The sequence below is a fragment of the Hyperoodon ampullatus genome (assembly GCF_949752795.1).
Source record: "Hyperoodon ampullatus genome assembly, chromosome: 4".
Lineage (NCBI taxonomy): Eukaryota > Metazoa > Chordata > Mammalia > Artiodactyla > Ziphiidae > Hyperoodon > Hyperoodon ampullatus.
This window is the reverse complement of record NC_136917.1, coordinates 48,540,759-48,565,042: the sequence shown is the minus strand read 5'-3', so window position 1 is coordinate 48,565,042 and position 24,284 is coordinate 48,540,759. Positions and strand designations below refer to the sequence as shown.

Genomic DNA, 24,284 nt, shown 5'->3' with positions numbered 1-24,284 from the left:
GGAGACTCTGGTGAGTGGAGTAAGACTGGCAGTGATGAGGAAAAAGACCCCTGGATCCATGGGGCCAGGAAGACACGGACACAGGCATGTTATGGGGAGGTATACCCCAAGTGCCTGGGGCAGGGGCTACAGGCCAGGGTGTCCTGTCCTTGGCTCAGCCCCCAGCATTAATTAAGCTTGGAAGGCCCCAGACCAGCTTGGGCCTGGGAAAGCAAAGACTGGCATTGAGGGGAGGTGGCTTCTGGATGAGGCAACACTGTCCAAGGCCAGGCCCTAGCTCAGCCAGGAGCCAGAGATGCTAGGGTCCCTTCCCCAGCTCTTGGGCAGGAAAAAGTGCAAGGAGAGAGCTGCAGCTCCTTGAGGGGCAGCTGGCTGAACAGAAAAAAAGCTAACCTACCACCTCATGAACCTTGAGCATCTCCTCAGGGATTCCAGCCTCTACATCTGTCAGCCAGGGTGAGAATCCCAGACTGTGGGTTGCCAAGCCCACCTTTCCCATCTTACAGATGGGGAAACTGAGTCCCCTGGGAGAAGCCTGGCTCAGAGTCACATACGCTCTCCAGAGGCAGAGGACCGGTCATGGTCCCTACAGTTCTGTTACCTCCTAAGCCAGCCCCAGGGGTCGGGGTGTGATGTGCCAGGGGCAAAAGCTTTCCAGAGGGGACAGCTGATGGGAACAGCCTGGCTGTTGGGAGGCTGGGCCAGGCCAGGAGGCGCAGGGTGCTGGGAGGTAGAGGGGGAGCTTCGGGTAGGGCAGGGTGGGGGCCAGCCCCTACAGGAAGCTGTCCTCCGCCTCGGCCCGAGGCCCAGGGCAGCTGGAATCCGGCGGCCGCTTGGGCTCTGGCTCCACCTGGGACTCAGGCTGGGGCTCTGGCTCTGGTTCCTCTTGGGGTTCCAGGGGGCTGTCACAGGAGATGGTAGAGGAGGTGTTGACTTCATTCAGGGCGGAGCTAGAGGCGGAAGGCAAGTGAGTGAGAGGCTGGGAGGGAACCACAGTGAAATAATAACAGCATTAACGTAGAGCTTTCTATCTATCCACCCTTGCAGCATGCACCTTACACATTTTAACTCACTGAATCCTTGTAAAGACTATGCAAGGCAGGCGTTGTGAGGAAAGTGCAGCTCAGAGAGGTTACATCACTGCCTTGCATCACACAGCGGGTAAGTATAGGAGTTGGGACTTCAGAGCAGATCGAGTTGATTGCTCACCCGTCAGTGTCTCTCTCCTGCATGCCTGAATGTATAATGATCTCATTTAATCCCCACAACAACCTCCAAATAGAAGTACTCTTACTGTATTCATTTTACAGTTAAGGAAACTGAGGTCCAGAGAGGGGAAGCAGCTTGTCTGAGGGCACAGAGCAGCACCAACATTCACACCCCAAGCTGTTTGAAACTCTGAGCTCAACTCCTCTATACATTGGTTACTTGGAGCCTTGGAATATTAGCTTCTCAAACAGTGTGGGGAGGGCCTTCTAAGTCTTATGTATGCTCCTAGTGCATGTGGAGAGACAGGCTCGCAGAGAAGATGTGCGGCCGGGTCTCACGGCAGCTAGCGGCAGAGATGGAGCTGGAACACAGTTTGGGGCCCCTGCCATTTCACCATAGGGTGGGTCTTGTTTTGGGTGTGGGTCTGGCCACATGGGGAACATCTAGTCCAGGCGACAGCTGGTCTTCCTCCAAAGCCCTCCCCTTACTGTAACGTCACATCCCGAGGCAAAAGAAAAGCACGGGGCTTCCCTGGTGGCGCGGTGGTTGAGAGTCCGCCTGCCGATGCAGGGGACATGGGTCCGTGTCCCGGTCCGGGAAGATCCCACATGCCGCGGAGCGGCTGGGCCCGTGAGCCATGGCCGCTGAGCCTGCGCGTCCGGAGCCTGTGCTCCGCAACGGGAGAGGCCACAACAGTGAGAGACCCACATACCGCAAGGGAAAAAAAAAAAAAAAAGAAAAGCACGAATCTCCTCCCCAGTCTGAATTCTGGCCTGAACTTCTGTAGGTACCTCTGCCTCCCTGTGCCAGGCTCCCTGGGGTCCTCAGGGCATGGTGCTAAAGGACAGACCACCCGGCTGGCGATGACCATAGAGCAATACATGGGGTGTTGGGGATGCGAATTAGATTTTTCTCTTTTCCTCCTTAGGGCTAGGAGAGGGCCTAGAGTGGGGACAGAGTAGATGGCCTGTGGAGGCTCCTTTAAAGAAACAGCTACCTTACAATATATCCCAGGCCCCTCTCTCTTACCAGCCTGCCATTTCCACTCGAGGTCATCAAAGGTCAAATGAGTTCAATTCTCTTCTATTCGCTGGCAGGAATAAGTACTCACCCTAGGGAACTTACTTCTAAGGCAAGCCTGATGGCATGAAGGCACAGGCACAGACACACACACACACACACACACACACACACACACACACACACACACTATGCACACTACGGCTTTGGGCTGCAGGTCAGAATGGCTACCTGGCAAGGCTGGGGGAACCCTCCAGTGGTCCCTCGTCAGCAACCTCGGGTTTGGGGTCAGGCAGGGGGATGATATAGTCGTTGTCACCCTCGTTGGGCTGCACGGCAGTGTAGAGGACGGAGCTGGTGTCCAGGGGGGATCGGAGGCCATTGAAGCCGGGCAAGCGGGCTTGGGACCGAAGGATGGCTGGGTGGTCGCTCCTCAGAAACTCCTCATCCACCTGCTGGTACTTCTGCTCAGCAGGGCAGGAAGAACCGGAGACACAGGGAGGGTCAGACCAGAAATGCCTTTAGGGATCATCTAACGGGCAGATTCTGACCCAGCCCCTCCCGTCTCATGTACATAAAGCACCTGGTGCTCAGAGAGGAAGAATTGCCCAAAGCCACACAGCTGAGCTGCTCTCCTACCCGGCCTCTCACCAGACAAGATGAGCTCAGGGTCACTCAGGGAGGGGACAGTGGTCGGACTAGCACCCACAACCCTAACTCTTCCCCCACTTCAGGGTAGACAGGCACGGGCTCTCCGCCTGCCATGGCCTCCCTCGCTGGGGCCACAGTTTCCCTCGCTACTGAAGGGAGACAACTCCCTTCCAATTCACTGGTCCTGGAGCTGTAAACAGATGTGGTTGGGAGTGGGCTTAGGAGTGGACTGAGGGAAAGGGCTGTGTCTGGGCCAAAGGACACGTGCATCCCCCTCACTGTAGCTTCGTAGCTGGGCAGGGAGGGTTTTAAGGCCCTGCTGGCTCCATAAGCCTTGTATGAGCCCGCCACAGGGTCCAAGTGGTCAGGCCCTCAGCAGTCACCTCGCCTGGGGTTGTTCAAACTTGTGACGGAGGCCCGGGACTTGGTCTGGGTGCAAAGGCATGAGGAAGGATGCAGGATGAAGGCGGCTGTAGGCTTCCTGCCCCCGCTTTAAATTAATCAGCTTCCACATAGGATTTCACTTTAAAAAACTCTATGCTGCTAAAATGAACTACACTCACAGCTCCAGCCCATCCCTTATTAGTACCAACAGGGAAACTGAGGCCCAGAGAGGGGAAAGGAGGGTCCCCCAAATACCAGCATGTCACACAAAGCCTTGTACCCTGTGTCTGCTTCTGGACCAGAACTCTCCGTTCCCCACCCCAACCCTGCCTCAACATACCTTCTTGTAACCCTCGCCCAGCAGTCTCTCGAGAAGCAGCACCAGCTGGGAGAAGGGGGGTCGAATCTCACACTTCTCTTCCCAGCACTTCTGCATGATCTCATAGCTGGGGAGAGGGGCAGAGGGGTCAGGGTCTCTGGCTCAGGGCCTGCCACCTCCCAGACCAAGGGGAATAATGAAGAGTTAGGAGGGGCGGGGTTTTTCCATGACTGCACCTGCATGTTCCCTTGGGAAGCCCTCCCACCATCCTCAGTTCAGTGGTCCCATGGGATTGATCACACCTTGGTGAGCACATGACACGGGCATGGCCAGTAGGCATTTTTATCCCCTTAGCTCAGTGGCTGGTTTTCTGGATGGGCAGGTGACCCCAGCTGAGCCCTTGACAGTCACCTCTGGACCTTTCACTGGAACGACGGTGAAAGCAGCTAGGACGTAGCCATTTGGACGGTGCCAACCTGAGAGTGAGGCTGACGCGGAGGACAGCAGAGCCCCGGGGTAGGATGAGAGAGTGTGGACGATGTCTTATGAACAACAGGATCCAGCTATACCTACATTTTCCTACATCTCTGAACTAATACATCTATTTTCGGCTTAAGCTGGTAACGTGGGATATCTACTGTTTGCGCCCAAAGTATCTTCCCAAGTGCTCCACTCACATCTCGTCAGAGGCGTGGGCAGGCTGAGCCATGCGGTAGCCCCGCTTGATGGCATTGTAGAACTGCTCGTTCATGGGCAGCTCTGGGTACGGGGTGCCACCTGTTAGGGAGCAGAGACAAGAAACTCAGGCTCAGGGTGTCGGAACAGTGGCAAGAATCTTCTTCCATGGGACAGGGAGAGGCACACCAACCCCGGCATCAGTGAGGGTGCAGTGGCCTTAGCATTGGGAAATATGGGCTCCCTCATAGGCTCTGGACAGAGACTGCATGCCTCCCCAGAATCAGAGAACCAGAGAACACCTGAGCCAAGCAGGCTTTTTGATGTCACTGTCCAAATTCATCTCTACTGAGATGGGGAGGTAAAGAGATCCAGAGAGGGCAAGAGACTTGCCCAGGTCACACAGTAACAAGAAAGAAGCAGAGCTTCTGAGCCCTGTCCCAGAGCCCGTCCCACAGCCCCACCAGGATGAAGGTGTGAGCGGTCAGGGCGGACGCTGTGCCGTGAGGCTGAGGACTGGAGGAAGAAGGAAGTGTACCCAGGGTGAAGATCTCCCAGAGCAGGATCCCGAAGGACCACACGTCACTCAGGGTGGTGTAGAGGCTGTTGAAGATGCTCTCGGGGGCCATCCACTTCAGAGGCAGGAAGGTCTGTGGGAGGGCGGAGGCTGCTGAGTGCAAGGAGGGGCCGGGCCCCACTCTGCACCTGGGAGCCGGGAGGAAGCCTGGCAGTTCCCACCCCCAGCTCTTTCTCACTTCTCGGTCCCTGAGGGCCCATCTCTGCTGGTGCTCGGTTCCCACGCCCATCCCAGTGCTGGTCAGAGGATCAGGAGGCTGAGTTTCTTTTCGCACAAGCTGGGGACATGGTAACCCCTGTCCATGAGGGAGAGCCCCAGGGTCTGAGGCTCCTCATGGAACAGGCTCCCCTTCTTGACCCCAGGAGAGGCCCCTGCTGAGGGGAGGAAGAGACGTGCCAAGGTGTCACCCAGCTCTCATCCTAGCTGCCTTAGATCTCTGGGGCCCAGTGTCCCTCCACTTCCATCGCTATGCGAGAAGTGGGGACATGAGTGGGAGGCAGGATGGTCAGCTTTGAACCAAATACTGCCTGCCGTCTACTCATCTGTCTTAGCCTGTCACCTGGGCTTCTTCCTCTGTTCACCATCGCTCCTGGGACAGCACATTTGGCCTGTTGCCCCTTCAACCTCCCCAGGACCCTTTACAGCTGGTCCCTTGCCCCCTGCCACGACCAGCAAATCTGAGCCCCCGGCCTACCCCACGGGCCTCGGCGTCTCACCCACACCCCATGCACAGCTAGTGGCTCCCCTTACCATCCCTGCACACAGGGCTAGGCAGGCAGAGCCCATCGCCGCTGGGCAGGTCAGGCCACGAGAACCCTGATCTCCCATGAGCCACAGCCACGCGAACCATGAGGACGGGGGAAGGCACTCACACTGCCTTTGGAGATGTAGTTCGAATCCCGCATGATGTCACGAGCCAGGCCAAAGTCGCAGATCTTGACCAGTTTGCCCTCACAGATGAGCACATTCCTGGCTGCCAGATCTCGGTGGACACACTGGGGAGGGAGGAGACGGGAGCTGAGACCGTGGCGGGCAATTCTGGGGAAAGACTCTCCATGTCAGGGGCTTTGGGAAATATGCATCGCTGCTCAGGTGTGAGGGGCCACCAGGTGTGAGGGTATTTGCCGTCCTCACCCACCAGAGGGCTGCCGTACAGGGGGCCATGTACTGGGAGCACCCTGGCTGGCTGGGTGACCCACCTCCCCAGGACCCCACTGTGCTCACTGTGACCACACATACATTCTTGGAGGCCAGGAACTCCATGCCATTGGCCACCTGGTAGCTGAAGCCCACAAGATCCGTGTAGCTAAGTACTGGGGACTCGTTGATTAAAGTCACCCGGCAGGTCCTCTCAGGAGCTAGGGAAGAGCAGAAGGACACCCACTGTCTTGTGTCTCCCTAGGGCTAGAGAACTCCTGGCCTTTGGCTCGTGGAGGCTGAATGTACCAGAGAGAAGACTCCTGATCCTCTAAGCCTCCCACAAAAGGAAAACAATTTCCAAATATCTAACTTAAATTCTCCTCCTTTATCAGAGCCCTCATTGGCCAGAAAAACTTTTGGCTTTAGCCCTGGGCCACCTTTGCTCAGCCTGGCCTGCCTGCTCTTTAGGGACTCTAGATCAGCCTGGAACCTGCAGACCACTCTTCCCCGAGGCCCCAGCAGGTCAGGCACCCCTGCGCCCACCCAAGCTCCTCCCCTCCCTGTGGGTTGTGTATGCATCTCTGGACCCAGAAACAGGAGGTTCATATTGGGGTTCTACCACACAGCAGCTTTGGGCAGGTGGCTAGCCTCAGTTTCTGCATCTGTGAAATGGGCACAAGGTCACCTTCCTAGCAGGGTTGTTGCCAGGTTGGGCAGAGGAAAGTTTTCGAAAAGAATGTATGACTACATGGGACTTCCCTGGTGGTGCACTGGTTAAGAATCTGCCTGCCAATTCAGGGGACACGGGTTCAATCCCTGGTCCGGGAAGATCCCACATGCCGCAGAGCAACTAAGCCCGTGCGCCACAACTATTGAGCCTGCACCCTAGAGCCCACGAACCACAGCTACTGAAGCCCGCGCGCCTAGAGCCCGTGCTCCACAACAAGACAAGCCACCGCAATGAGAAGCAGCTCGCGCACCGCAACGAAGAGTAGCCCCTGCTCGATGCAACTAGAGAAAGCCCGTGCGCAGCAACGAAGACTCAATGCAGCCATAAATTTTTTTAAAAATTTAAGTTAAAAAAAAAAGAATGCATGACTACCTAGGTGTGAGAACCCTGTGCGCACCCACCGGAGGGGACGTAGTTATCATAAGGAGCCATGTAGTTGGAGGACTCGATGTCTGCGTATTTGACGTCCCCTTTCATGTCCAGCATGGGCACGTAGTCCACTGACTCATCTTTGCTCATGTCCATGTAGCCACCATCGCTCTCCCCAGGCAGGGACACATGGCTGGGGGCAGAGGAGCGTTACAAAAGGAGAAGCACAGGCTCTTCCCTCTCTCCCCCTTCCTGCAAGGCCCCATCACTCATGCATTTCTTCTCTCCCTCACTCTTGCATGCCCACACAGTCTGTCACAATATGAATGACCATGTACTGAGCCCTTCCAGCCAACCTCAGACCCACCCTGAGCTGGACGCTGGGTCTGCCAAGATGACCTAGGACCCAGGGTGTGTCCTCAGAGAACTTACATCCAGGGGTGATTCCAGCACCCCAGGACCAGGGTCACAGGAAGGGCCTGTACCCAAGTGCCTTCCTGTGGCCACTACAGCACCATCCAGCCACGATACCCTGCAAGTGGGCAATGAATCGCCTTAATGCCTCTGCCTGCAGCAGCAGCTCCCCCAAGAGCTGCGGGACTATGTACACATGTGTCTCTAGGGTTAGAGAAAAGACTGGAAGGAAATCAATCAAAATGTTGGGGAGGACATGGGTGAGTTTTAATGTCTTTTAATGCTATTCTGAACTTACTCTTGCCTCTGCAATAAACATGTATAGCTTTTGTAATTAGCAAAGGAACAAAGAAATGTTATTTTTGGAAAAGAGAAAGAAGAAAAGGGATGAGCTGCCCTGGAGGCACTGGAGAGACTGGTGTGGGGAGAGAGGGGAGGCTGTGGCGAGGGAGGAGTAGAGTGTGGACCCCCTACAGAGGGGGTCAGCCTGGGACAGGAGGGCCCCAGGTGCCCCCGGTCGAAGACAGGAGAAGATGAGATTGGGTGGGGTGAGGGGTCAAGGGGGTCACCCCCTCTGAGCCTCCAGAGAGCTCAGTGCAGAGCCTGGCACACCACGGACAGTCAGCAGGTGGTAGCCGATGCCACCATCATCACCACCGTTATTCTTTTGCCCACCTCTGGGGTGGCCAGGGGCCAGGTCTTAAGCTGGCTGGTGAAACAAGTGAAACCTGGTTCCAGGAGTGGCTCTGCCCGCCCTCACCTCAGCTTTCTGTCCTGGACAAGGAAGGAGGGAGCAGGTGCTCCTCAGGGCTCCCCACAGATTCAGGTCCCGCCCTCCCTCCAGTACCTGGGCAGCGGGAGCCCAACGGGCAGGGCATTGCTGTAGAGCTCAGCGCTGGGCGGGCGGCGCTTGTTGGAGCAGCGCTGCAGAAAGGTGTGCTTGTTGCGGTGCAGGTAGTCCACCAGGTCGCCGTAGCGGCAGTACTCGGTGATGATGAAGATGGGCCCTGCGGAGGGACAGGCTCAGGGACAGTCCCCGCGGTTGGGGGTCTTCCCATCAGGGCCATGAGGCTAATGACGGGTTGCATGTGGGTCAGCAAAGAGGCTTAGGTGCCAGGCAAACCTGGACTTTCCTGACCGTGAGCAAGGCACTTAGTTTCCCTGAGCTTTGCTTTCCCCATCTATTAAATGGGGCTAGTAATACCCACCCCAAAGGGCTGCATTGAGTATTCATGAGACAATGCCTTTGTCAGCTCAGCTCAGTGCCTGGCAAGTAGCAAGCACAGGGTTAGCTGTTATTGATAAAGCTGATTCTGGAGCCCAGGATACAAAATAAACAAAGGTAACTGTTTATTACCAGGTTACTGTTTAAATTCAAACATGATACATTGACTTAAAGTCAATCAGTGGCAGCTTAAACATACTGGTGGAATCAAAAATTCTGAAATGTGTGATCATTGCAGACATAAATTGGCCTACGTGCACAGCGTACTTCTGTATTCTCTTTTTGTTGCACAATACCGAGGAAAATCCCAAATCTCACAATAAGCAGCTGCAAATAGTGACAACATTTTTTTTTTTGCGGCTTAACTTGTAATCAGAGCTTCAAATAAACACATTTGGCTGGAGAGACCTTATTCTATGATCCGAGTGAAAGCAGCTCACAGTGAGCAAGCTAGTTGGTGGGCTCCAAAGGTGGGGCTATAACTCATTTCAGTGTCACATGAGCTGTCACTTTTTATAGTTTTTAAAAGGTATTGTAAACAAATAAATAAGTAAAAATAAAATAAAATGTATCGTGAAAATTTTTTAAATGTCAGAGAACCCCTTGATTTGGAAGCCGCTAGGACTGGTGAACTAAAGAGTCCTTTGGTCTTGAAGGTGATGTGATCTGGTGACTTGCTAAATCCCACACCCATCTGCCTCTGTGAAGTGAGGGCACTAGAGAGGGTGGGCACGGACCCTCCAGCTGGAGTGTCCTGTCCGTAAACTGAGGAGGGGGCGGGGAGGGGCCAGGCCTTGGCCACTGGCACTTCCCCAGAATCCTCTAGGGGTGGGTTGTACCTCCTTTAGTGCAGGCCCCCAGCAGGTTGACCACGTTCAGGTGGGGCCCGAGGTGACTCATGATCTTCAGCTCCGACATGAGGGCTTGCTTCTCGCTGCTGCGGGCTGTGGCTGAGGGAGAGAGGGGGCCCTCAGGCTTGGTCCAGTCACTGAGGCCCCGCAGACACCCCACTGGAGCCTATTCTGGCTCTTCTGTCCCAGGCTGTGCTGTAAGACTCAGGTGGCCGAGGGTGATGAGGACCCGTGCATAGGAGAAGAGGAAGGAGGATGGGAGGAAGATGCAGGAGGGGAGGAGGCTCCCGGAGGAGGGGGCAGGTGAGGAAGCCTCTTTCCCAAAGCAGAATTGGGAGTGCTGCTGGCTCTGGTGTGACTGCACTTCCTGTGCCCAGGGAGGGGGCAGGGGAGAGGTAAGGGAGGGGCGGGTTCCCAGGACTCACATTTCAGCATCTTGACGGCCACTTTCATGGTAGCCTGCGAATGGCTCAGGCCGTGAGCCGTGGCCTCCACCACCTGCCCAAAGGCCCCGGAGCCCAGGGTGCGTCCTGGGGATGAGATGATCTCTCAGCTCCTGGCACACTAGGAAGCTGCACCCCCCCTACACTCTCTGAGGTCAAGCTAGACATCCCTCAAGCCACCCTGGACTTAAGGTGTTTCTCCGACGGTCACTCCTAAAGTCACAGTGCTTTGCAGACCTTTCTGGTCTCGCCTGAGTCCTGCCTGCTTTCTGGCCCCTCTTTAGTCCCTGGAGGCCTTCTTCTCCCCACAGAGGGGAGCACAGCTCCTCCATGCTCCCTCAGCCTCTCCAGCTAGACTAAGCGCAGGCCTGGCACTCAGCCTGCCCTCGACTAATACTTCCTCTCTCGCCACGAAGGGGTCCCATCTCACACTATCATTGGATCATAGGACCTCAACACTGGACGGTCCCTGGGGGATCATCTTGCCGCCACCGTACAGAGGGTGGGGCTCTAGGGCCAGAGAAGGCAAGACGTCAGCCCTAGGTCTCAAAGCTAATCATGGCAAGGCTGTGCTCAGACATCAGTGCTCCCACCCGCCTCAAGTCCCCAGACTGCCACTTGAGGCCTCCCTGGGCTGACCAAGCACAAGCTGGTCCCGCGGCAGCTCCCAGGTGGAGTCGTAAGGCAGCTGCATAGGGTCCACGTAGATGTATTCATGGCCATCAGAGCTCACAGATTCAATCACTTTCCATCGGATCTCATAGCGTGGCTTCTGCAGGACCAAGACAAGGGATGGATCATCAGAGGGGGACCACTAGGTCCAGCTCCTTATGAAACAGGTGGGACAGGAAAACCTGAAGCCCAGAAAGGATTAGGGGCATATTTGAAGCCATATAGCAAGTTATCAATAGAGCCAAGGCCTTCATGGGCTCCACGGAACAGATGTCAGGGGGAGGTGCTGAGGAGCAGCTGACAGCTGAGGGGCAGGCTCGTGAGAACCTCCGCACCAGCTTCTCCCCGAGCCTCGGCCGCTCCTCAGATGGGAAGACAGGAGCAGGCAGCCCTGGAAAGTAACACAAGGCCGGGACATTCTACTGGATGTGGATGACCCCTCCCCATACTGGATCAGTCACAGCAGGAATCTCAGAAAGATATAACCTTAGAGTGTTGAAATCATAGGATGTTGGAGTCACAGGATTGGAATCTGAGAATGATAGAATCATGGGGTGCTGCAATCCTACGGTAGAATCATGGAATGGTGAAATCTCAGAACAGTTCATTGAAATGACAGATTTATAGGATTAGAATGCCTTTCAGTAGAAGCCTGGGAGTCTCTGTGGGTCAGTGTTGGAAGAATGCTGGAGCCCGTGCAGTCCACCCTGAAGGTCCCATGCCCCGTGGCTGCGATGGGCAGGGATGATGCCCGAGCAGGACTCTGGATGGAAAGTGGGGTGCACAGCAGAGACAGGGCACCCTGGATGGCCTGGACCAGGCCCATGTTGCCCAGGCTGCTGGGGTTGAAAGCAGCTCAAACACCCAGCATTACTCCACACCTGAGCTCCACGCTGGGCCCCGACCATGGCCCGATCCTCCAGCAATAGGGGATGGCAGGGGGGTCCATGCAAAAAATGGTGTGCCAGTCTGCACCCATCAGGCAAGGGTGGGGCTTACCTTCTGCCAGAGCATGATGAGGATGATGAGGGAGATGATCGTGAGGACCACCAAGGCCAGGATTGCCGAGATGACCACCACCTTGAAGGGTAAGGCTGGAAGCAGAGACAAGAGCTGCTTATGAGCAAACAGGGCATTTGGCGGCTCCCCTCCCTTCAATCCACCTCTGGCACCACAAATCCCTCTCTGCCCATCCTGCCCAGAATGGAACCAGCCCCATCCCCCTTTGGCCTATGATGTCAGACCCTTAGCCTCTCCCCTCTGGGCCACACCTCCAGCCCCTTGCATAAATACCCCATGCCCTTCAGTAACTACCCCTGGATCACTACTGGCCTCCAAATCCCTTCAGCCCTTGCCAGGGTCAGTCTGGCCTGTCTGCCATAGCTCCAGATTGGATGCCAGCTCCTGACAGCTGGGCTGTGGTTTACCTCTCCTCTGAATCCACACCCTCACTGGGGCTGTCACTGCTAGGACAGAGCCTGACTGAGAGGCCAATGGACCCAATAACTGAGCTCCCATAGCCTGAGACATCCAGACTGCAGAAAGGAGCCGGTTTCCTCTCCCATAGTGATGGTAGTTGTAAAGTACATCAGGGTGTGGGCCAGGGAACTGGGGTAACCAAGTAGGGCCAACTCTGGGCACCCCCCTCGAAGCCCTGAGTCTCCTCTACCCCCAAAGCCTCAGCCTCTTTGCTGCACAGATACCCACTCCCTCCACATCCACCCTAGCCAGACCCTCACCTCCCCTGTCCTGCCCCTCTGGCCACCCATGAAGCCCCCTGGGAACTCACTCCCTCCTCCTGTGTCACCCACCTGCCCTTCTCTGCTCGCTAGAGAGCTCTGTCCCTCCTCCTCAGGGACTCAGACCAACATCACTCCTCTCCTCCTTTCCCCCATCCTGGGAAGGAAGCCTGCATCTTCTAGGGAGCCATCTCCAAGTAAAAAGAGGGGCCTTCATCCAGCCATGGAAATTCCCCGTGGGCTGGTACATGGCTTCCCCCTCAGTGGCACACAAAAGTTTTACTTCTGCTTTGCTCGGAGCTGGTCTGCAGGTGCCCACTTGCTCAGGGATATGTGTGCATGTGTGGGAGTGTGGGTGAGATAAGGCATTAGAACCCATCACCCATCCCACCACAGGGCAGGGGGAGGCAGGTCTGCATAGAGCAGTATCTGCCTGTACAAGCCCATGGACCTACCTAAGTGTAGGCATAAGTGTGTCCAAAACACCTTGTACAGCCTTCATAGCTCTGCTTGCACTGGCTTCTGCCTTCTCCTGTAGCCCCCTCCTTTACTAGTCCCCTCCCCCTTACCTCCTCCCCCAGCCCCTAAATATATACACTCTGTTCTCCAGCCAGGTTGAATTCCTTTAATTTCTCTGAACCCACTTTGCCTCTGGGCAGAGGCTGTTCCGTCGGACCAGAGCACCATTCCTCACCAGGCTAACTCTAGTTATCTTTCAGGTATTGACCTAAAGCTTCCTTTTACCAGGACACTTTCCTGAATCCCACAGCTGCGTATGGAGCCCCTTCTCCCTTTAGGCTTTCCCCCCAAATGCTGACCCCCACAGTGAGGTTGCCTAGTTCCTTGTCTGCCTCCTCTCTGGACTTTGGGCAGTAGGAGGACAGGCAGGGCTGGGCCTTCTCCAGTGAGAAGCTGCGACCCTGTGGCTATTTACTGAATGAGGAAATAGGTGAAAAAATGAAGCACATGCACACAGGTCCATGCATGCACAGGGACTGGCAGGTAGCAAAAGCGTCTGGGCACTGCAGGGACTGTTCATACAGATAAGAATTATGCATAGATGTGTACCTGCTAACAGACATGCATGGCACAGCAAGCATATATGTACGGGAATTGGGTTGCACAGTTTTACAAAAAGGTGTACTGCATCTCCATGCTTACAGACATGCACTATGCCAGTGTGCACACGTGCACGGGAGTTGTACATTGTTTGCACACTTGTATGGGGATTGTGCACCTGCATGTACACGCCTACAGACATACACACGTGGGTTTATATACCTGCCTGGGTATTGGGGTGCTCATGTACATGGTTTACAAACATACCCTCAGTGGGTTTACACCCATAAACATGCTTGTGTACATGCTTACAGACACACGCTCTAGCTTTATGCGTGTATGTGGGGATTGGGCATTCTTCATTACACGCTTTACAAACCTACACTTGCAGGGTTTGCACCCATGTCCAAGGATCAAGGATGCTCGCGTACACAGCTTAGGACATACAAACAGTGTACATACAAAAGAAGATAGCACTGTTCATTGTCATGGTTTATACACATACACTCGTGGATGTACACACGTGTGCCAATACTGTGCAAATGCCTAGGAAGATACACCCACAATGCTCCTGAATGCCGTGGCCCTGAATGCTGACGTTAGCCTGTTGTGGGCAGTTCCAAGGCACAGTTCCAAGTACAGCAGGGTGGAGGTAGGGCTGAGGGGTCATCAGGGGCTACGGAGGATGGAGGACTCACAGTGTGGCACCACGGTGACCTCCTGAACGTCTTGGCCCAGGAGGTTGTGCAGCGTGCAGCGCACTGACAGCGGCTGATCCACACGGCGCAGGCGCAGTGTGCTCACGACCTCGAACTCCTGCTCCTCTGCCCAGTATGTCACGTTCGTCTCCAGCAGGCTCTCCTCCTCGGAACTGTTCCCCAGCGGCGTGGGAGGCAGCTCCAGCGGACACCTGCCGGAGAACCAGCCAGGTCGGTTTCCAGTCCCTTGCTTCCCTATGCGGGTGGGAAAACTGAGGCCAAAAGCAGGTAGCGCCACGCGGTGGTGGTAGAAGGCAGCTGGGCACGTCCAGTTCCTTTTTCCCACTGCCTGGTCCTGAGCTGGTTCCTCCCGTGATCCCTCAACTGACCAGCAGGGGCGCTCCTACCCCAGAATTGAGAACCTGGATTGCAAAATCCACTCCCTTCCTTTGACCCTCAGGGTCAAAGTAAGGAAAGGCGACAATTTAGGTCATGCAGAGCATCTCCAAGAAGCCACATGTTCTAGGATATGGCTCTAGCCTGGAACAGTGTTCCCAGAGGAAGGTGTTGGACTAGATGACCTTCATTGGGTCCTTCCAGTCAGCTATGGGTACCCTGGGAGACCCTGGCCCAGGGTCTGCTCACCTTTTGAGGTCGCTGCAGGTAGACCAGCTGAGGTGTGGCTGGGGCATGCCCCGGCCACGACAGCGGACTGTCTGCTCCCCGCTGGCAGGGTGGCTCTCGCTCAGCTCCAGCACACGGACAGGCACTGCAGAGAGAGGGGCACGGGCCAGGAGGTGGAGAGGTCAGGATAGACAGTAAGAAAGGCCCTCAGGGAGGACCTGGTCCAGAGTCTCCCTTGGGGGGAGGGGAGCTTCAGACTGCAGGTGAACATTAAATACCAGGAATCACCATGTGAAAACTGACAGATTCCCCTTCTGGGTACTTCAAAGGGAAAATCTCAGTAGGGTGCTAGTCTGTCTTTAACACCTCTCTGAGATTTGCTAATCTTCCCTTTTAACAAAGAGAGGGCAGGCCTCAGGATCAGAGGCCTGGACCTGCAAGAACATGGAGTTAGAATTTAATAGCACTGTTTTGTTTTCTCAGAGTTTATTTTAGTGGTTGCTTTACACATGTGATGCTGATTTTCCGTCTACAGTGGAGACGTTCACTTTTCATTCAAAATAAATTTATTTTTAGAAAGTCAATTCACAAAACATTAAGTCATTATTGTGCCATTTCTCTGCTCAAAATCCTGCAGTGGCTCTTCATTTCAGTCACAGTAAAAGCCAAAGTCCATACAAGCGCCCAGGAAGGCCTACACGATTTACCCTCTCCTGTCCCCCCAACTGCCCCATCTCAGCTCTGACCTCATCTCCCACCGCTCTCCCCTTCACTCTGTTCTGGCTACACAAGCCTTTCTGCATTGCTCCTGCCTTTGCACTGCCTGGTGTGCCCTTTCCCCAAATAGTCACTTGGCTAATGCCCTCACCTTCTTCAAGTCTTCACACAAATGTCATCTCCAGGCAGCCAATCTTGATCATGCTATTTGAAATTGTAACTCTCCTCAATCCCCTGCCCCCAGGACTCTCTACCCTCCTTACCCAGCTTTTCTGTTTGTTTGTTTTCTTTCACAGCACTTGTTACCTTCTAACCTTGTACATGGTTTGCTGATTTTTCCCCCTTTTTTGAATGTTTATCTTCCCCGCACTGGGATGCAAACTCCACAATGGCAGGGCCTCAAGAAACTTGAATGGACTGGCATATTGTAGTTGCTCAATAAATATCTAATTAGTAGTATAGTGGTGTGTGAGAAGGAAAAATCATGCCACTGGGATGTGAATGCCTGAGGTTTTGTAAACACCAATCTAGCCCAGTGACCTTCTCGTAAAGCTGGGGAAACTGAGACCCAGAGAGGGGATGTGCACACAGCAGTGGTCAGTGTCAGAGCCTGGCCTAGAATTCAGCCTCCTGAGTCCTGGACACTCTCTTCTCCTCCTGTGGGTGGATGGACAGTGTAGGAATGGCGAGAGAATGGGGGTGGGAGGGTCAGAGGAAGGAAAGCAGGGTGGAAGGCTCCTCACCGTTGACCTGTAGCTGGAAGGAGAGCTGGGCTTCAGCATCCTCATGGAAGGCCCGCATGGTGTAGCGGCCAGCCTCAGCCACCTTCACCCGCACCAGTGTCAGTTCCGACACATACCTGAGGAGGAGGACAGGCCAGGAGACCCAGCTATCAGAGCTGGAAGAAGTCCTACAGCCCCCACCTTTCTTGTAAAGACAGAAAAACAAGGTCCAGGGAGTGGAAGGGGAGTGCCAAGGTCACATGGGTCTCAGTAGCAGTGCCAGGACTTTTGAATCCCCACCCATAGGCAGCTCCAGTGAGCCAAGAGGGAGGGTTAGGACGGATGGGGTGGGGGGCGTGGTGGAGGGGAAGCACCATCTCCATCCGTCCACATCTCATCCCTTTCAGAAAGGCCTGACACTGCTTTATCCTAACATGCAGCGCCTCAGGTCAGCCTGCTAATCTCCAGCCTCAGGGCCACCATTCTTGCATAGGTGGCAGTGGCCTGCCTGGCACCCTCTTCTCCAGTCTCCTGCCTTTTTCTCCGTGGCTGCTTCCTGCTGACTCCACCCATCACAAGGACAACTAAACATCTGGGTGATCGTATGACCAGCGTCCGTTTTCCCCTCTAGATAGGAAACTCTAGGAAGGCTGGAACTGTCTGTTCTGGTCTATGCAGCATCCCCAGTGCCTGGCACAGGCCCCTGGTATGGCGCCTGGCATGTAGTAGGCTCTCAGGAAAGATGGGCCTCGATAGGTTTGTCAAGTAGCTTAAGGCTGTGGGCTGCCTGCCGAATGCGGAGAATAATAATAACTTCAAGAATGAAGTGGATAGGCAGCTGCTCACCGGGTCTCAGACACGTTGCGTGTAGACAGCGCAACCTCGCCGGCGCCGGAGTCACCCAGGGTCCGGTTGTCCTTGAACCACACGACAGTGGGCGGCGGGTAGGCCTCGAACACCACCTGCAGTGTCCGGCTGCGGTGAAGCTCCGCGAATTGTACAGGGTCCAGCTCTCCCAGCAGCCGCACGTAACCGCTCTCTGCAAGGGGCGGCCGTCAGGGGCGGGGCTGTGCCCGGCCTCCAACGGGGCAGCACCTCCTGGGGGCGGGGCCTCAGGCTTTAGGAACTGAACCAGCGATGGAGTTACCTGAGTTGGGGTTCAGGTGGGGACTGTGATGGACTGGAGCAGGAGCCGAATTTGGGGCTGATACTGGTTTGGGGGCTGGGTTCAAGATTGGGACTGGGGTTGTAGTGCTCTTTGGTGTGTTCTGTCTCAGGATTGTGGCGGAGATGAGTTACAGCCTGGCTGAATTTGGGGATGGGGCTGCCTGGGCCGGGGGTGGCAGCTGGGATTTAGAAATTGGGTTGGGGCTCGGGTTCTGGCTAGGTGGGAAGTCTAGGTTGGGATTAGGATTGGATTTGGGGCTGGTACTGTGCTTTGGTTTTGGTTTATCCTGAAAAGGGGGCTTTGCTTGGCACTAAGGCTAGAGATGGATTAGAACATGGCTGACAGTATCCCAGGGCTGTGACAAGGTCTGGGTCCAGTTCAGACTGAGGGCTGGGGGTAAGCCTAAGGCACACACCGACCACGGTGACATTGATGGCCTTTTCATCTCGATGGTCGCTCACGCTTTCTGATACATTGCAGATGTAGGTCCCTGAGTCTCCAAGCTCGGCACTGGGGATGTGCAGGATAGAACGTATGTGGGGCATTTCAAAGAGGAAGTCGGTCACTGGCTCCACCAGCCGCCCACTCTGTAGGGAAAGTTGGGGCAAGCCACCCACATCAGGAAAGGTCCATGAAGTCAGGCTACAAGCTGAAATATCCATCCCTGCCTGACCCTTCCTCCAACCCGTGGCCCGGCATTACCTCCATGCGTGGGTATGTCCACTCAAAGTTGACAACCTCATTCCCAGTCACAATGCACATGATGGTGATGTTCTCCCCTTGGCGGACCACAGTCTGCACCGCATTCACTGAGACATTGATGGATGACACTGGTGGAAAGAGACTGGCTTAGGACTGAGGAAGTCACCCCCCAGCCACCAGCACATCTGTTTAAGGATGGGGTGGGGGTCCAGAGAGGGAAGGGATAACTGGTGTGAAAGACTCACTCTTTCAACAAATATTTATTAAATACCTACTATTCTAGGCACTGGGGCTTTAGCAGGAAACACAACAGACAAAACTCCTGTCCTCATGAAGCTGACATTCTAGAAGGGGTAACAATTTTGAAATCAAAGTACTCTCTGGGCATCTGAGTACAGAAGAAATGTACTGAGCACAACCACATACTCTCCATCTTTTGTTTTATTTAATCTTCACAATAATCCCACTAGGTAAGCAGTCAGTATTATCCCCATTTTACAGAGGAAGCAGCAGACTCAGAGAGATTATGTGTCTTGTGCAGTCACTCAGATGGGAAGTGGCAGAGCTGGGATTCAAACCCCACTGATTCAAAGCTTGTGCCTTTGCCCACCGCAGTATACAGCCCAGCTCCACCACTAATGCTTCCTGTGACCTTGGACATACTCCATCCTCTTTCTGAGCCTCAGTTTTCTCATCTGTAAAATGGGGCAACACACCTGCCTTCCAAGGCTGTAGTGAGAATTCAGTGAAAAATGGAACTGCACACTGTATTATCCGAAAAGGTCTGTACCTCTGTGGAGGGTCATACTTGCCTCTGCTGAGCACCAGGCCAGAAAGGGGGCTCACCCTGGAGGCTGTAGACATAGTAGGCGTCCGAATCCACCTCCCTGTCCCCGATGGTGGTTTTGCAGACGTAGGTCTTGTCCTCAAAGGTACCAGAGAAGCCACGTTGGTGGTCATAGGCGATGGGCAGCGGGACATCCACCTTCTTCTCATGCAACGTCACCACCAGTCTCGGATCCGTCACTCGGCATGGAATTGTGGTCTCAGTTATTTCCGTGAGAAAGATGAATAGTTCCTCGGGGTCAACAGGGAGGAAGCCCACAGTGGGATCTGCCATAGGTGAAGCCAAGAATACAAGTCAGAGGAGCTGGGTTTCTGGCTATGCCCTGATTTTCTCTGTTACCTTGAACAAGTCTCTTTCTCTCTCTGGGCCTCAGTCCACCCACTACAGAATAAGCGTGCTCTCAGAGGTCCCTTCTAGCTTTAGCATTTGATAGGGACAGCACTGGCCTGAGAAAGAAGATCAGTTGCAAGTTGAAGGGCAGCTGGTACCTGGAGCTCGGAGAATGGGGAAAATGAGATGTGGAGGCCAAGAGGGTGCATACTAGAACCAGCTGAGAATGCAGAGTTCTTGGGAACCAGGAATGGGGTGGGCTGGCAGGGAGCAGACAAATATTCAGAGCAAGGGGTGGGAGTGAACATACTCCTGCACTGAACCAGGCTGGATTCCCTGATTCATCTGCATTTCTGAGACAGCTGTGTTTCACCATATCAGCAAGGCACTTTCTGAACTTCCCCCAGATGCCTGCAGTTGTGAAGAGGAACAAGGGAGTGAGTACACAGGCCGGGGGCCCTCACCTGGCACAAAGATGTAGAGTCGTTTTCGCTCACTGGCCTCCAGCCCGTGGGAGCCTTTGTAGGCACAAAAGTATTCTCCTGTGTCTAGCCCAGTGACATTGGTCAGTGTCAGCACGCTGGAGAAGGTGCCGTCCTGGGTCGTGGTCATTTCCTGTGGGGGCTTCTGGGACATCCGTTCCCACACCACTGGAGCTGGACCCGAGCAGGTCAGAACAAAGGTGCTGGAGAGATTGAGGACAAGCTCTGGCCCCGGGGGTGTGATGACCAGGCCCCAGGAGGCCTGTGGTCCCAGCAACAACAGCAAGGGCAGCAACAGCACCTGGCCTTTGGGAGAGGAGGCATCAGACGTCAGGGCACAAGAACATCAGCACCTCTCCCCGACAGCTGACCCTGAAGAACACACCTCCCTAATCCATAGAGAACACAGACGGGAACCCATGGCTCTGAGACCTGCTTGCCCAGAGCCTGGTCTCCAGGGACTCCTTCTGGCCTCCTGGCCTCTTGATCTCAGTTCCTAGAGACCCCCAGCCTTGGAGTCCTTCTGCAGTGCAGCTTTCAGGCTGCAGGCATGTTCTCTCAAAGGCATCAGGAAATCCTCGGGAAGCAATTCCCAGGCCTCCAGTTCCTGCATTACTTCCCAGGTCACTTTCTGAGCCTCTTCCCTGCAGCTGCCCCAGATGTCCAGCTTCTGCCCCAAATCCCAGAGATGGCCCTCCTTGGGGAAGTGGTGGCCAAGGTAGTCCAGAGTGAGGCAGACTGGGGCACGAAAGATATTGAGGCCCCTGGAGGCTGAAGGGGACTGGGGATCGGGGGATGTCAAGTGATTGGTTTCCCCTCCCCTTGCTGATACCCCCCGGGGAAGGATTCTGTAAGCCTTGCCCTCCCCACCCTGGCCCACTTCGGCAGGGAACATGAGGTGAAAATAAGCACCCACTTAGACAGGTGGGTGCTCAGCCAGTGGGTCAGTCATCTTTGGGTGGGCCTTTGGCTGGTCACTGATTGCCTGGTCAGCATTGATTGCCTGGAGAAGCCCACCCAGACTTGGGAGCTTACAGCCAATGAAGGGTCCAGGCAGGGTAGGGGAGTCCCCCACTGGAACCAGACTGGCTGCACTAGTACCAACAAGTGCTGACAAGAGATGGGAGACCAGGGTGACTGTTAGGGAATGGGGTGGGGACTGCTGGTGAGGGGACATGTGGTGTGGAGGGCCAAGCCAAGGATTTGAGCTGATGTCTCTGGGCAGGCAGAGGTCGACTGAGGCCTCTGAGCTGAGGGGTGGGCAGTGGAAAGAGGCCTCCACTGAGAGCAACTGGAAAGGCAGGGAACTGAAGGTCAAGAGCAGAGCAGTGCCCGGGCCCTGGTGCTGGCATGCACCACCCCGCCAGCTCCAGATCCTACTTAGATGGCTCCCCAGGGCCTTCTACCCCTGTCCCGAGTCTACCTACCTTCGAGGACAGGAGCTCGCATGGCACTTGGAGGCCGCATGGTATCCTGCAGAGTTAAACAGGGGTCAGGGCCCAGAGTAGCCAGAGGCAGCGCCAGGGCCCATCTTTGCCTGGGTCCTGCAGAGTAAGCCCCAGCCTGAGCCACCCAGCCTCTGGATCCCTCGGGCTAAAGTCAAAGGCTACTCAGAGCCCCCACCAAGAGGGCACTCATGCCCAAGGAGCTCCCTCCCCTGTGCCGGGCCCATTCACAGGGTGCCTGGACCCTGCTGTGGCTCTGCCTCTACCTCCCTGATGGCCTCGGCTGAGCCCCCTGCTTCTCCCTGGGCCTTGGTTTCTCTGTATGTATGTGGGGGCGGGTCTTGGGCTGGATGGTGTCCAGGGGCCCGCCAGCTCTAACAGCCTGTCCTCCGGGTGACAGTTCCAATACCAGGCTCTTATCTGCCAGGACAAATATTTGGGAAAGTGTGATGAAAGGCCTAGGGGAGAAGGAGGGGGTAAGCCAGAACCCGGAGAACTCCCACAGCTCCACAAGCACAACAGGAAATGGAGGCGGCGTTGGGGAGGGAAGCGGGGGCTGTGGAATGTGGGGGGCACCCCCCCGCACCGGCCCCCTTTACTCAGCCCCAAGCTGCCCAGGGAGGCCCAGGAGGGAGGGGCCGGGGGCTGGGCCCAGGGGAGGCCACCCCGCACAGCACGGCTTTGGCGGTCCTTGGAAACTGTTGAATCCAAAGCCCCCACCCACACCTCCAGGGTCCAGATGGGGAGAGTGAGGCTCTGAGAGGGGAAGAAGTTTACCCGAGGCTACACAGCAGCGCTTGTCCTGGAAGGAGACAAAGGGACTGGAATGATAGAGGTAGAAAGACAAAGACGCCGAGAGACAGAGAGAAAGGAAGCACCGGGTGATGGAGGCAGAGGGAGACAGAAGCAGGGACATGGAGAGAGATGGATCGCGCTGCGTGCGTCTTTGCCCTACCCCTGCCCTTGGCAGCCCCAACCGAGGGTCCAAAATAACCATCAATAGCCAGGCTTGCAAAGGTCTGACTGCAGGATCAACAGGAAGAAGGCCAGAAGTGGGTGGGGGTCATAGAGCAAGAAATGTGGGAGAGACCAGGTGACAAGGCAACCGGGAGAGTGGGGCTCCTGCCTTCCCTGAGTGGCTGCCCTGCCTGGCCCGGCTCCTAAGGCCACACACCGATTGCTCCCACTCCACTCTCATCTCACCCCTTTCAGTTCCCATGCCAGGGCGGGGATCTGGGTTTGAGCCCCAGCAGGGCTACCTCCTGCACCGTCACTCTCTCAGTGGCCTCAGTCTCCAGCTCTCAAAATGGGACGATGGCAAGTATACCACTTACAGGGCTGCATTTACACATTAGTCATGGGACACAGGCAAGGGCTCTGGCTTGGGGATCGCTGGTCTCAGCTCTGCCCAGCGCCCTAAGAAGCTCCCTGAATGCATCTGCTCTCCTCCTCGTTCTCCCCATCCCTTCAGACCAGCCTGCCTGAGGGTCCCCTCTCCCAGTTGCTTTAGACTCAAAGCCCAGCCAATCTGAGGCCCCCTCCACAGTGCCCTCCTCTCCCAGCCCTCCTGCCCCAGCCCTCCAGCTGGATGCCAGGCCTCTTCCAGCAGGAGGGAGCAGCGCCGTGGCGGAGCCAGCATCCACCACAGAGGCCTATCTGTCCCTCGGTGGGTGCCCCTCTGGATCCCCCCTTCCTACCAGAGATCTCAGCCAAAGAAAATCGTTAGCAGCGGAGGCTGGGGGAGGGGGTCACTGCAGCCTCCCTGCCCCTCCTCTCCTGGCCTCCCTGGCTGGCCACACTGTTTATTATTCTAAAGGAGGAATTTGGTCGGCTGGCCTGGAGATGGGAGGTCACGGCAACTAGGACTGGCCTGGCTCTGGAAGGCTGTGGGCTGGGCCCCTGGGCGGGCAAGCGGCCTCCCCCACCACCCCCGACCCTGGCTCCTCTCCTGCTAGGCCTGGCGCTAAGGGGGCTTAGAGTCCCTGAGACTCTGAGCTGGGAGGGTCCTTCTTGAACGGGCAGCAGAGGCCCAGAGACGGACAGAGTCATGGCCCAGTCACACAGCGAAAAGACAGAATCAGGCTGCAGGGAGAGGACGGGCTGGGCACAGGAGCTCAGGGAGAGTGCAGCCACCTTTGGGAGAATATGGACAACCAGGGATCTTGGACTGGCTTCTCTCTTTATGAAATGAGCATTTCACATGGGGCTTCAGACCTACTCTGAGACTGAGTGTGTCTCCAGCCCTCTCTGGGACTCAGTTTCCCCATCCACACAGGGAGAGGTTTGGATGGGTCATCTCAAAGAGCCGTCCTGCTCTAAAACTGCCAGAGAGAAGATTCTGGTCACTATTATTCCTGCCGGGGTGGTTTGGGGACATAGGGACTGATGAGAGGAAGGGCAACATTCCTGAGGCTGACGTAGACTGAGAATCCATAACCCATCTCATTCCATGGATTCAATCCCCTGACCATTTGGTCCCAGGTTTGCTGTGTGTACTTTGACAAGTTGCTTCCGTCTCTGGACTTCAGTCTTTCAGGTGACTTCCAGACAAATAGACGGGTGATGTGGACACTCAGGAGGTGGCAGGGGGAAGCGTGGTGTGGGCCACAGGCCGGTGGACTGGGAGGAACCAGAGTGGGGCTTGGGACATGACCTCCTGGGCCATGTTGGATGATTCCCTGACACCCCCAGTTGTCCATCCAATGCCTTATAGACTTCTGTGCTTCCCAGGGGCTGCTGTATTTCCAGCCGACCCCAGAGGGGCCCAGGTGGCTGATATGCGGGTGGAGGACTTGCCTGTGACCACTCCCCTTCTTCAGGGGCAGGGCTGCGCTCCAAGGAGGAACCACCTGGGACAAGGTGGGTGTCATAGTCAGGGAGGAGGCATCCCCCTTCCTGTCACACTCTCCTGCCTGGGGAGGCCCTTGGAGCAGAGAGAGGGAGGGGACCCTCAGAGATCCCCCCCTTTGCACATGAGGCGAGTTCTCGTGATTCCTCCTATTTTGGCCAGGTTGGGGGTACAGAGGTCCAAAGATGAGATAATTGCCCAGCTCCTCACAGTGAGTCAGAGGG

The 24,284-nt window shown here is 55.6% G+C and overlaps 1 protein-coding gene across 2 annotated transcripts; it reads right to left on the bottom strand.

Annotated features, from left to right (window-relative positions):
- Positions 1-772: 772 nt before the first annotated feature.
- Positions 773-19,936, bottom strand: PDGFRB (platelet derived growth factor receptor beta; the record flags this gene model as incomplete). 2 transcript variants are annotated; one of them, XM_079703443.1, is made up of 21 exons in its annotated part: positions 773-950; positions 2,461-2,693; positions 3,605-3,710; positions 4,261-4,360; positions 4,797-4,908; positions 5,708-5,830; positions 6,075-6,193; positions 7,107-7,267; positions 8,336-8,495; positions 9,553-9,663; positions 9,990-10,094; positions 10,647-10,779; positions 11,679-11,773; positions 14,176-14,387; positions 14,821-14,944; positions 16,260-16,375; positions 17,085-17,277; positions 17,822-17,993; positions 18,109-18,236; positions 18,955-19,221; positions 19,750-19,936. In XM_079703443.1, 21 exons carry the CDS (start codon positions 19,919-19,921, stop codon positions 773-775), a joined length of 3,120 nt encoding a protein of 1,039 aa, XP_079559569.1. The 2 variants fall into 2 exon arrangements, with proteins under 2 accessions (XP_079559569.1, XP_079559570.1); XM_079703444.1 differs by lacking the exon at positions 19,750-19,936 and having other exon boundaries at positions 18,921-19,068.
- Positions 19,937-24,284: the final 4,348 nt, after the last annotated feature.